Source organism: Hemiscyllium ocellatum, chromosome 33, assembly GCF_020745735.1.
Source record: "Hemiscyllium ocellatum isolate sHemOce1 chromosome 33, sHemOce1.pat.X.cur, whole genome shotgun sequence".
NCBI classification, from domain to species: domain Eukaryota; kingdom Metazoa; phylum Chordata; class Chondrichthyes; order Orectolobiformes; family Hemiscylliidae; genus Hemiscyllium; species Hemiscyllium ocellatum.
The window spans coordinates 8213598-8226542 of NC_083433.1; the positions used below are offsets into that span (position 1 = coordinate 8213598).

At 47.0% G+C, this 12945-nt stretch overlaps 1 protein-coding gene across 1 annotated transcript in view; it reads right to left on the reverse strand.

Moving 5' to 3' along the window:
- Positions 1-1796: 1796 nt before the first annotated feature.
- LOC132831198 (vesicular glutamate transporter 1-like) overlaps positions 1797-12945 on the reverse strand; it is a 95040-nt gene continuing 83891 nt past the window's right edge. Inside the window, exons 9-14 of the mRNA XM_060849211.1 lie at positions 11193-11335; positions 9997-10146; positions 8774-8906; positions 5703-5813; positions 5382-5509; positions 1797-2120 (exon numbers count right to left, since the gene is read on the reverse strand). Coding sequence (XP_060705194.1) covers positions 1797-2120; positions 5382-5509; positions 5703-5813; positions 8774-8906; positions 9997-10146; positions 11193-11335 — 989 coding nt within the window. The remainder of the gene's footprint in view (positions 2121-5381; positions 5510-5702; positions 5814-8773; positions 8907-9996; positions 10147-11192; positions 11336-12945) is intronic.

Below are 12945 nucleotides of genomic sequence, written 5' to 3' on the forward strand. Positions count from 1 at the left end.
ACCATCTCTACACACATACATGTTCTGTCTCATACAAACACACACACTCTCACTCTCTCACACACACACACTTTCTCTTTCAGACACACACACATACACGCGCACAAACACACATACACACACATTGTCTCTCTCACACTCTCACCCACATTCTGTCTCACACACACACATACACACTCACACTCTCTCTCTCTCTTACACATGCTCTCTCTCTCTGTCTCACATACACTCTCTGTCACGCAATCTCTCACACACACTCACATTGACGCACACATTCTCTCTCATACACTCTCTCTCTCACACACACACGCACACTATCTCTCTCACGCACTCTCACACACAAACTCTCTCTCTCTCACACACCCTCTCACACACACACTCTCTCTCTTACTCACATATGCTCTCTCTCTCTGTCTCACATACACTCTCTCACATCCTCTCTCACACACATTCACATTGACACACGCACATTCTCTCATACACACTCTCTCTCTTACACACACACATTCTCTCTCATAGGCACACACACTCATACGTTCTCTCTCATAGAAACACACACACTCTCTCTCTCACATGCACACACACACTTTCTCTCAGATACACAGACACACACACACACACATTCTCTCTCTGTCTCTCTCACACACGCAGACACACACACTCTCTCTTTCTCTGTTTCCCTCTCTCTCTTACACACACACACGAGGTTCTTTGACCTTGCCTGGGATGAAAAGGTGAATTTCTCCTTTAAGCAATTGACTTGGGCCATGCCCTGTGATTCCTGCCCCTGCCCCCCTTGCCCAGCACCACACCTCCTTTTCCAATCTGTAATCCCTGTTCTCTTCCACCTCCTGCCCAAAAACAAACGAGGGGAATTTAATACAGGGGAGAAAGAGTAAGGACAGGAAGGTGTACATTATGAATCAGTGGAGGAAGTTAAACAGAATTTTCAGCTGAGAGTGGCCTGGTACATCGATAAGGAACAAATTACTCCCACCAGCAATCTTTCTCAGCTGTGCAAACACACGTACACAACACACACACACACACACGCACACGTACACACATGTACACACACACGTACACAACTCACATGCACATGTACGCAACACACACACAAACACGTACACAACACACACACATACACAACACACACACGTACACGTACACACGCACACGTACACAATACACACATGCACACACATGTACACACAAACACACACACACACGTACACAACACACACATGCACACACACACACGCACACATACACACACTTGTACACAACACACACGTACACAACACACACACGTACACAACACACACATACATGTACACAACACACACTGTCTCTCTCACACACACTCCCTCTCACACACACACTCTCTCTCTGACTCATACATGCTCTCTCTCGTACACGTACACAACCCACACACGTACACACACATGTGCATACACACACGTACACACAGACACGTGCACACAGACGCACATGTACACACATACATGTACACACACACGTACACACACGCACCTACACACGCACACGTACACACACATGTACACATATACAGAAAGACATTAGAATAGAGGGTCTTTCAAACCTTGGGATGAAAATAAGGTGAAGTTACCCTTTAAACAATTGGCTATTTATATACAATAGTGTCTACCATGCCTCCTCCACAAGCCTCAATGCCCGTCCAGTTTAGTTTGTTGAGGGGACGGGAGGTTGGTGTTATAATGGGCAAGCTGCATCTCCCCACCCCCTAAAGCCCACCCACCTCCCCCAGCCCCAGCTCAGGATAAGTCCCTGTCCTGGACGCTGCCATACATGTACGCATCCTTGCCCTGCTCCTGGACGAACTCCTCCTTCCTGTCCCACTCATTGGTCCAGCCGCCGTTGGTGATGTTGGTGGTGCCCGTGGTGCCATAGCTCCCGTAGCCGTCCTCCACCTCGGCCGCCAACTCATCCTCGTACATGAAGCCGCACTTCTCGTCACTGAGCTCCTCTGGCTCCGCCCACGGCTGCTTCTCCCCGGACGCGAAGATGCCGTAGAATATCACCCCCGCATAGTGAACCAGGGAGGCGATAAGGAACACGTACTGCCACTCCTCGCGGGTCTTTTTGTTTCACAGGCCGTGGCATCATAAAAAAAAAACACAGCGGGCTGTTAGAAGACTCCTGCAATCATGGAATCCCTACAGTGTGGAAACAAGCCCTTTGGTCCAACCCGTCCACATTGACCCTCTGAAGAGTAACCCACCCAGACCCATTCCCCTACCCTATTGCTCTACATTTACTCCTGACTAATGCACCGAACCTACACATCCCTGAACACTGTGGGCAATTCCCCATGGCCAATTCACCCTCACTTGCAAATCTTTGGACTGTGGGAGGAAACCAGAGCACCCGGTGGAAACCCATGTAGGTACAGGCAAACCGCATGATCCTGAGGCTGGGATTGAACCCATAGCCCTGCCACTGTGAGGCACGAGTGCTAACCACTAAGACACCATGCCACCCATAATCAGATGCCCAGGCCGAAGTATTAACCATATCCAACAGCAGAGGGGTTAAAACATAATCAGAGAATTCCCACAGTGTGGAAGCAGGCCATTGAGTGCATCCCAGCAGACCCTATCCCTATAACCCTGCAATTCCCCTGGCCAACCCACCTCACCCTCACATCCCCTGACACTGTGCAATTTAGCATGGCCAAAGGGCTACACGATGGTTTGGTGGTTAGCCCTGCTGCCGCCCAGCAGCAGGAACCTGGCTTCAATTTCAGCCTCGGGCGACTGTGTGTGTGGAGTTTGCACATTCTCTCCTCGTCTGCATGGCTTTCCGCTGGTTTCCTCCCACAGTCCAAAAATGTGCAGGCGGGGTGGGTTAGCCATGGGAAATGCAAGGGTAGGGTCTGGCAGGGATGCTTTTTGGAGGGTCAGTGTGGACTCGATGGCTTAAATGGGTTGCTTCCACACCGTGGGGCTTCAAGTCCACTTAACCTGCCCATGTTTGGAGTGTGGGAGGGAACCCAACATAGACACAGGGAGAATGTGCAAACTCCCCATAGACAGTTGCCCGAGAGTGGAATCGAACCCGGGTAACAACAGGACGTGTCAACAATCTGCTTTTTTTTTTGAAAGTAGCAATGGATATTGTAGACCTACAAGGGTCCTCTCACGAATGCTGGAGCTCACTTTTATAAAGATATTTTCAGAATGTGTGGGCGTTGCTGGCTGGGCCTGTCCCTAGTTGCCCTGTGCAAGATCGTGTTGCCCTGCCATCTTGAACTGGTGCAGTCAGTGTACTGTCAGGATACCCACAGAGCACCATTAAGGAGTGGGTGCCAGGACTTTGATCTGAAGGAACAGCCCCCATTCAAGATTAGATTAGGTTCACTACAGTGTGGAAACAGTCCCTTCAGCCCAACAAGTCCACACCGACCCTCCAAAGAACAACCCACCCAGACCCATTCCCCTACATTCACCTCTGACTAATGCACCTAACACTACGGGCAATTTAGCATGGCCAATTCACCTGACCTGCACATCTTTGGACTGTGGGAGGAAACCAGAGCACTCAGAGGAAACCGACACAGACACGGGGAGAACGTGCAAACTCCACACAGGCAGTCACCCAAGGCGGGAATCGAACCCGGGACCCTGGCACTGTGAGGCAGCAGTGCTAACCACTGAGACACAGTGCTGCTGCATGGCATGTGCTCACAATCGATCTTACAGAGGGAGGATGGTGTCAGCACACATCTGCTGCCCTTGTCCTTCTCGCTGGTAAAGATGATGCCCTTTTGTGGATCTAACATTGATGGTCGGTCCCGGGCTTCCTTCAGGGATTCGGGAGGCTTCGGCAGTGGGAGGGAGCTGGGAACTACAAACTCCACTAGGTTCTCCAGGCTCTATCAGCCTTCCTTGTGGGCTAGAAGAGAGCAGGAGTGCTCTCCCTGTTCTGCCAGAAAAGCTTGCAGCACTGCCTCTCTCTGCCGGTAACAGGCCACTCCAATTTGTGGGATCTGCCCTCAAGGAGTGTGAAGGCTATAACCTCCTGTTGCTGGTTTCCCCTCCCCATCCAGACTGCCCACTTATCCTGCAGTGAAGGGAGGATGGGAACACCACCATCTCCAAGGCACATACTGACTCGAGATATATCGGCCATCCCTGATTTGCCAGTGAGGAAGGGGGATAAAGTTTTTTAACTCTCTCTCTGACAAGACTGCGGTGGGGAGTGGAACACCATTACTGTACTGACTGCTGCAGTCCACCAAGAGATTCTAGCAAATTCAACGGGCCTAATGGCCTACTTCTTCTCCTGCGTCTTATGGACCTTATGTATTCAAGGCTGAGATTGACATATTTTTAATTAGTAAGGGGAGCAAAGGTTATGGGGAAATGGGAGGAAAGTGATCAAGACCAACCACAATGAGCTGAATGGGCTACTTCTCCTCATTATGATCTAAGCACCTTTCCAAGGTTGGAATATCAGAGCTGGAGGAGATCAACCAATCAACCATGATTGGTCAACATCTTGTGAATTCCCTCAGGGGCATTGTGGGTCTACCTACAGCACAAGGACTGCAGTCCATCAAGGCAGCTGCCCACCCCCACCATCTCAAGGGGCAACTAAGGACAAGCAATAAATGCTGGGCCCAGCCAGTGATGCCCATGTCCCACAAATGAATAAAGAAGTTTGCTGATGACTATTTCACATTTTTCCCCCTCTCGAGGTGTGTTGAGAATGCTTTAACTCTGAAATTACGGTCACAAACAAAAACAGAAGTCGCTGGAAAAGCTCAACAGGTCTGGCAGGATCTGTGGAGAGAAATCAGAGTGAACATTTCGGGTTGAGTGAACCTTGCTCAGATTCTCTTGATTGCTCTCCACAGATGCTGCCAGAACTGCTGAGCTTTTCCAGCAATTTCTGTTTCTGCTTCTCACTGACAGAAGAACGATGAGCAGGAGTAGGCCATCTGGCCCCTTGGGCCTACTCCACCATTCAATAAGATTGTGGCTGATCTTTTCGTGGACTCAGCTCCACTTATCCACCCTCTCACCGTAACCCTTAATTCCTTTATTTTTCAAAAAATAGCTATCTTAACTTTAAAAACATTTACTGAAGTAGCGTCAACCACTTCACTGGGCAAGGAATTCCACAGATTCACAAACTTCTGGTTGAAGAAGTCCCTTCTCAATTCAGTCCTAAATCTGCTTCCCCGAATTTTGAGGCGATACCCTCTTGTCCTAGTTTCACCTGCCAGTGGAAACATCCTCTCTATGTCTGTCGTATCTTATCACTTCCAGCATCCACAGTTCGTATGGTTTTTATTTAGTCTGGAACTATGGTAGTTTCTGCACGGATCTGCTCACCTTATGCTTTGTCATTGCTCCCACAATTAAAGGACACACCATCCCCGATAAAGTGCCCACTCCATTGGATAAACCCATTAAGATGCTGGCGTAGCGTGGCGCAATGTCCAGATGGTTAACATTGAAACCTTCAGCAGAAAAGCAAGATACAAGATGGATTCAGTTGAGTCATATCCCCATTTGTGCGGTGCTAAACTTTAAGTGAGAAAAAAACACATGCTAACATGCAACAAATACAGACGCGTTTCTGCTCATGGTTCATCCTGTCCCTAACAGTACCTGGTGAAAACGGCAGGAACTGGGGATGAGATCTTTAATCACCTGAAATTGCGAATCCACTGAAGCCAACTGCAAGGATGAGGAAAGAAATAGCCACTCCTTTTGTGTGAGAGAAGCCCACCACTAACAGAAAGGTTGCTTCCATTCCGAAACCTTCAGATGAGAAAAATAAAGCTTTACCTCAAACAAGTGAAGGTTCTATACAGCAACCTGCATTTATATAGCATCCCAAGACAAACAAAGATTCATCACAAGGTTTCATATTTCCAGCATCCACAGTATTTTGCTTCAATAATGAGACTTTAGCGGAGGTGCTCAAAATCTTAGTTAAAGAGGTGGCTTTTAAGGATCATTTTAAAAAGTGTATGGTGAGGTTTGAAGAGGAATTTCAGAGTTTAGGGGCTTACAGACCCTATTTTCACAGTTGATGGCCTGACGGTAATACCGCTGGACTGTTAGCCCAGAGACTATATTCTTAGAATATTGTACAGAGTGGGTCCTTTGCAGTTCTGAGAGAGTGTGGCCCTCATGAGGGGATTTTCCTGCTCCTCGGATGCTGCCTGACCTGCTGTGCTTTTCCAGCACCACTCTGATCTAAACGCTGGTTTCTGGCATCTGCAGTCCTAACTTTTGCCCTGTTAGCCCAGAGTCCCAGGTAATGTTCGAGGGACCCAGATTCGAATCCCGATGGGGAAATTTAAATCCAAGATAAACCTGGAATTCATGATGACCGTGAGTTGATTGTGGGGAAAAACACATCCGGTTCATTAATGTCCTTGAGGGAAGGAAACTGCCTTAGTTACCTGGTCTGGCCTACATGGGACTCCAGACCCATAGCAATGTGGTTGACTCTTAACTCCCTCTGGACAATACATGCTGGTCTAGCCAGTAGCACCCACATCCCATGAATGAATTAAAGTTATCATCACAAAGAGTTGGGTGCACCTGTCAGGCATTAATCTTAGTTACAGGTCTTCCATCCTGCCTTCTGGAGTCCCACCCTGGTTACTAACAATTGATGACAAAATATCTTCCTTAATTTATTAAAGTGGAATGTTTAAGTGGGTTAAAGACACCACTGTATCATTAGTTTTTTGAGAAAACCGAAAATATTGCCTTTATTTGGTGAAAGATTGCACGATGCTGTCATGCAGAGGGACGTGGGTGTCCTTATGCATAAACCACAAAAAAATTATGAAGGGAAATGGAACTTCATTGTGAGAGGGATGGAGTTTAAAAAAAGGAGGTCATGCTGCAGAGTTGAGAGAGTGGTGCTGGAAATGCACAGCAGGTCAGGCAGCATCTGAGGAGCAGAAGAATCAACGTTTCGGGCATAAGCCCTTCATCAGGAATGGCCTGAGCAGGAATTCATGATGAAGGGCTTATGCCTGAAATGTTGATTCTCCTGCTCCTCGGATGCTGTCTGACCTGCTGTGCTTTTCCAGCCCCACACTCTCGACTCTGATCTCCAGCATCTGCAGTCCTCACTTTCTCCTAGGTTATGCGGCAGCTGTACAGGGTGCTGGTGAGGCCACACCTGGAGTACCGTGGGCAGTTTTGGTCTCCTTACTTGAGAAAGGGTGTACTGATGCTCGAAGGGGTGCAGAGGAGGTTCATGAGATTGATTCTGGAGTTGAGAGGGTTGGCTTACAAGGAGAGATTGGGATTAGAAGAATGAGGGGGTAATCTTACAGAAACATGTAAAATTGCGAAGGAAATAGATAAGATAGAAGCAGGGAGGTTGTTTCCACTAGTGGGTGAGCTATGGGGCAAGGCCTCAAAATAAGAGGGAGCAGATTTAGGACTGAGCTCAGGAGGAACTTCTTCACCTAAAAGGGTTGGGAATCTGTGGAATTCCCTGCCCAGTGAAGCAGTTGAGGCTTCCTCTTTGAATATTTTTAAGGCAAAGGTAGATAGGTTTTTGAACAGTAAAAGAATTAAGGGTGATGGTGGGTAAGTGGAGCTGAGTCCACAGAAAGATCAGCCATGATCTTATTGAATGGCAGAACAGGCTCGACGGGCCTGATGGCCTACTCCTGCTCCTAGTTCTGACATTCTTCTGCAGAGTCTTTAATGACTGTAGGACATTCTGAAGGATTTTACAGCCAACAGAATCTTTCTGCAGTGTGGTACCTGTGGCAAAGTGGGAAATGAGTTGTCAGCCATTTTCGATTTGATCTTGGAGACTGAGGTTTGTTGCTTCGGACGGCCATTTTGTGTTCTCTCTGCTCCTCGCCAGCAGCTTCAGGTTCCTCCAGGAACCTTGCAGCTTGAACTGTCTGGTTCTGTTGCGAAGAATGACTTAAAGCAAGCTGCTTCGGCTTATCCATCCATCTCTGTAACTAACTACAGTCTGTAAGGGGAGCGTAGGCATCTCTCTCTCTCTCTCTCTCTGTTAGGGAGAGGCAAGTGGTTACAGCTTGATGGGCATCAAGACCTGCAATTCTTTGACCACCCGCCATTAATGTGTTACAAGAATGGGCTGTTTAATTATCAGTCTACTGGAGCCAATGTCGTGAATACTTGCCCAGCAACCTGGAACTCCTGGCTCTCAGGGAGGGACACTACCCACTGCACCACAAGGTCTGTCTAATGCGAATGATGAAAGAAAGGGAGAGTGGGGGCTACAATTTGCAATCATGGCACTAGCTATTCCAGAAGTGTAATTCTTTCTCAGGCTGAATTTAATAGAGGGATATCAATTCATCAACAACCACTTGCATTTATATAGCACCTTAACGTAGTTAAACATCCCAAGATATTTTGCAAGGAGTATTATCAGAAAGAAATGTAGGAATGATGGACCTCAATATAATTAAACATCCCAAGATGTTTGGCAAAGGGTATGATCAGAGAGGAATGTGGGGATGATGGACAAATATCACTTTGTGATAGGGGCTGCAGTAGTTTGGATGAGTTTAAATATTCGGAGGCTGCAATCAGGCCAGCTGGAATTATTTGAACAGTCTGGTCTAGGGCGGGTTAAGGTATGGAGGAGGACATAGAATATTGGGCACATAAGCAGTCACTCATGCATAACCAAGAGTCACTAATGCAGTTGATGGCTGTGACGGAGAGCAACATATTGTTTGGCCTGCCTTGCAGAAACTTACCTCCACAGTTCATCATCTTCCTGACGTTGGTGGTGGACATGATTTTCTTGGCTCGGAGGTAGTCCGCTAACTGCCCACCAATGGGCACGACAATTGTCATGACGAGATGGGGGAGAGCAGACAACAGGCCGACCTGTGTTGAGAGAGAGTTCAACACAAAGTTAACAATCTGAAATGAGAACACCCACTTGCTGAACAGGGAAACGTGCTGTTTTGTACTCTCTGGGTTTCATCAGGACAAATGCAAGAATGCCAAATTTCAAACCATCACAACAAATCATACCACAAGAGAAAAGAACGCTGATTGGTTAGCCTCAGCCCATCTTGCCAATCAATCAACATCACTTTTTTCCAAAAGTCCAAATTGTTGCAAGGCTCTGAAATTTGGCGTTCTTGCATCTGTCCTGACAAGTGCAAGTCGGAAAGCTTCAGTAACATGTCTCTCTGTTCAGAAATCGTCAAATCTGAAATGCAACGGGATCACGTGTTGCTGATTCTCTGAGCAGCTTTTCATACAGGCTGGAGTAGAAATTCCTCTCAGGCATTGAATGAACAAAATGGCTTCAGCTCCCCAATGTGCCTCTCTCACCCCAGGCCTCATTTCAACTCCACTACTCCCACTTCCTGGCAGATTATTCCCCAGCAGAGCTGACTCTGTGGTCCAGTGATCTCCCATCATAAAGAACTGACAACACAGAAGCAGGCCATTCGGCCCATTTGCTCCATTCTGATATTTATATTTCATGTGAACCTCCTCCCATTCCTCTTTATCCCACCCTATTGACCTATCCTTTCATTCCTTTCTGCCTCATGTGTTTAGGTAGTTTCCCCTTAAGTGCATCCATGTGGCTTGACCCTGTCATATAACGTCAATTCCACATTCTCACTATTCCCTGAGTAAACACGTTTCTCCTGAATATGCTGTTGGACTTGGTGACCATCTTACACTTAATGGTTCCAAGTTCTCATTTATCCCACAAATGGAATAATCTTCTCGAAGCTACTGTGTCAAATCCTTACATAATCTTAAAGACATCTCTCAGGTCTTTGCTTTTCTAAAGTCTGGTCTTGTTAAGTCTGTTTGTGGAGCAGGTCAGGTCCTTTCCTGACCCCACCCTGCCCTCTCAACAGTGAAGAGGGTGCACTTTTAAAGAAAACTGTAGAGAAATCCAATTTTTTTTTTCAAACCGCGAATATTTACATGAAAAGAACATGTTTGGTACCTTGCTGATCTCGAACCCAAACACCTCCTCAAAGTAGGCCGGCTGGCTGATCAACAGCAAGTAGAAAGTCCAACTGCGGCAGAAGTTGGCCACGACTATAGCGTAGACAGGCATCGATGTGAAAAACTTACGCCAGGGCGCCTTGAATTTCTGTCCAGGTAACACAACAAATCAAAGCATGGGATCAATATTTCTCATACCTCGAAATAAACCCACGCCTCTCGCATCGAGGGCAATCCTTCAGGCTGCAACGAATTCGGTACAAAGTTAAAAATCACACAACACCAGGTTATAGTCTAACAAGTTTATTTGAAAGCACTAGCTTTCAGAGCGCTACTCCTTCATCAGGTGGCTGTTCATCAGCGCTCCGAAAGCTAGTGCTTTCAGATAAACTTGTTGGACTATAATCTGATGTTGTGTGATTTTCAACTTTGTACACCCCAGTCCAACACCAGCATCTCCAAATCATGAATCCTGTAAATTCTTTATTTCATTATTTCATGGGACATGGGCATCATTGGCAAGTTCAGACTTTATTGCCAGTCCCTAATCGCTGGTTCGGCCATTTCAGAGTATGGTTAAAGCCTGTCTGGAGTGACTGTTAATCTCGAAGAGGTAAGGATGCCTGCTTTCCCTCTCTCAAGGACACTCATGAACCAGATGTTTGCAAATCTACTCATGAACAGGCTCCAGCATGGAACCCGCTCACTACCCAGGGGACTGCCTGTGTAGCACTTTTCACACCCACTGGATATCTCAGTGGCAGCTAGGTAGTGCAGTCACTGTTGCAGTATAAGAAATTTAGCAGCCAATTTACACACAGGAAGGTCCCAGAAACAACAGTCTGTTTGTGTGAATACTGACCGAGGGGTGAATGTTGGCTAAGATAGTTCTTGAAGACCTTGTCAACTTCAAAAGCCTTAGCTTCCCGCCCAAACCACAGTGCCTCTGACAGCATGGCTCTTCCTCAGTGCTCTGTGGGAGAATCAGCTTTGATATTTTGTGCTGCATTCCTGGAGTCCGATTTGAACCTGGAACTCTTGTGTCCCAGAGACAAAGCTGCACTGGAGCTGACAGTGGGGAGAGGCAATGGGGTTTGGGGGTGTTGGGGTGAAGATTGACACCCACATTGACACGATATCTTGGACTTTCGGTTTCTCCCCATTATTAACAGGTGAAGAAAAGTGCCCACTCACCACAAGAGGGTTCATTAGGTTGGCGCCCTCTCCAATAGATTCCTCTATGTAGGTCTTCTCTTCCTCAGTAATGGTTGGGTGTTTAGCTGGACTCTCATAAGACACCAGCAGCCAGAAAATGTACCACACCATGCCGAAACTCCCTGTGAAAAAGAATTAAGTGAACATATTTTCGAATTCCAAAACTTTCCTCTTCCCTCATCTAGTTTGGGCAGGTAAACTCTCGAGCAGGGTTGGCTGGGAACTAGACACACCTTTGTTATTGGGACTAAGGGGGCTGGTATCAAGGAATTACCCATTTCCATCCTTACTCAATGTCCACAAAGGCAGAATGGGCAGTTGAAAACCACAGGGGTGGTGACTTCACTGAATGTCTCCTCCCACCCCCTACCTGCCCCTGCCTCACCACTCACTTAATTCAGGGGTATTCAGCAGTAAGACGTACCAACAATTCCACTGACTCATATTCTCGCCTTCGGTACTCCTTCTCCCCACCTCTCCAACCTCCTTCAGCCCCATAACACAGCTTCGGTCACATCATTTGATTCCTAAACTTTAAAAATAATCGCACGGTAAACTCAAAACGCTGGAGTGTCGCTGGGAATATTTCTTGGCTGTCTTACATTTTTTTTTGTAATTCACCCTGGGATATGGGCCTCGCTGATTGGTCTAGCATCAGTTGCCCATCCCTAATTACCCTTGAGAAGGGAGCTGCGTTCTTGAACAGCTGCAATCCACTAGGTACAGGGATACCCACAATGCCGTTAGGCAGGGAGTTCTCGGACTTTGGTCCGATGGCACTGAAGGAATGGTGATATATTTCCAAGTCAGGATGGTGAGTGCTTGGAGGGTATCTGCAGGCTGGTGATATCCCCAAGTATTTGCCGCCCTTGTCTTCTAGATGGTAGTTTGGAAGGGTGAGAAACCACTGATAAATTGTACTTGGCATGTGACTGCAGTGCTGCATTAAAATATAGCACCTTGAATACATATTCATATCTCAAATAACATGATATAATACCATGGCTCCTCTAGTTCTGGCCACTTGAGAATCTCCGATTGTAATGGTCCCATTATTAGTTGCTGCGCTCAAAGTTTGGGAGAAGATTTGTAGCTCGGGTGCTTGTTGTTGTGGTTCTGTTGGCCGAGCTGGGAGTATTTGTTGCAAATGTTTCATCCCCTTTCAGGCTCCCAAGCACTGAGGATGTCATCTAGAAAGGGGACGAAATGTTTGCAACAAAAACTCCCAGCTCGGCCAACAGAACCACAACAATAGTTGCTGTGCGTTCAGATGCTGGGACCTGAGCTCTGAAACTCCCTTCCTCAACCTCAGATCCTCTCTCCCTCTCTCTCTTTCACTGAAGCCAGGAGCCACACGACACCAGGTTGTAGTAGAACAGGTTTATTGGAAATCACAAGCTTTCGGAGCGCTGCTCCTTTGTCAGGTGAAGTGTTAGCCTTTCATATTTCACCTGATGAGGGAGCGTCCCTCTGAAAACTTGTGATTACAAATAAACCTGTTTGACTACAGCTGGTGTCGTGTGACTCCTGACTTCGGATTTTAACCAGCCCAGTCCGACACTAGTCTTTTCTCACAGTTGACACCCTTTAAAACATAGCTCCTTGAGAAAAAAAATGTTTTGTTAACAAGCCATGTCAATTATCATTTTATAATACCCCTGTGAACTGGCTTAGGATGAAAATGGATAAAGCTTATTTTCCTTGAACAATGTGCACTTTCTGTGCACAGGAG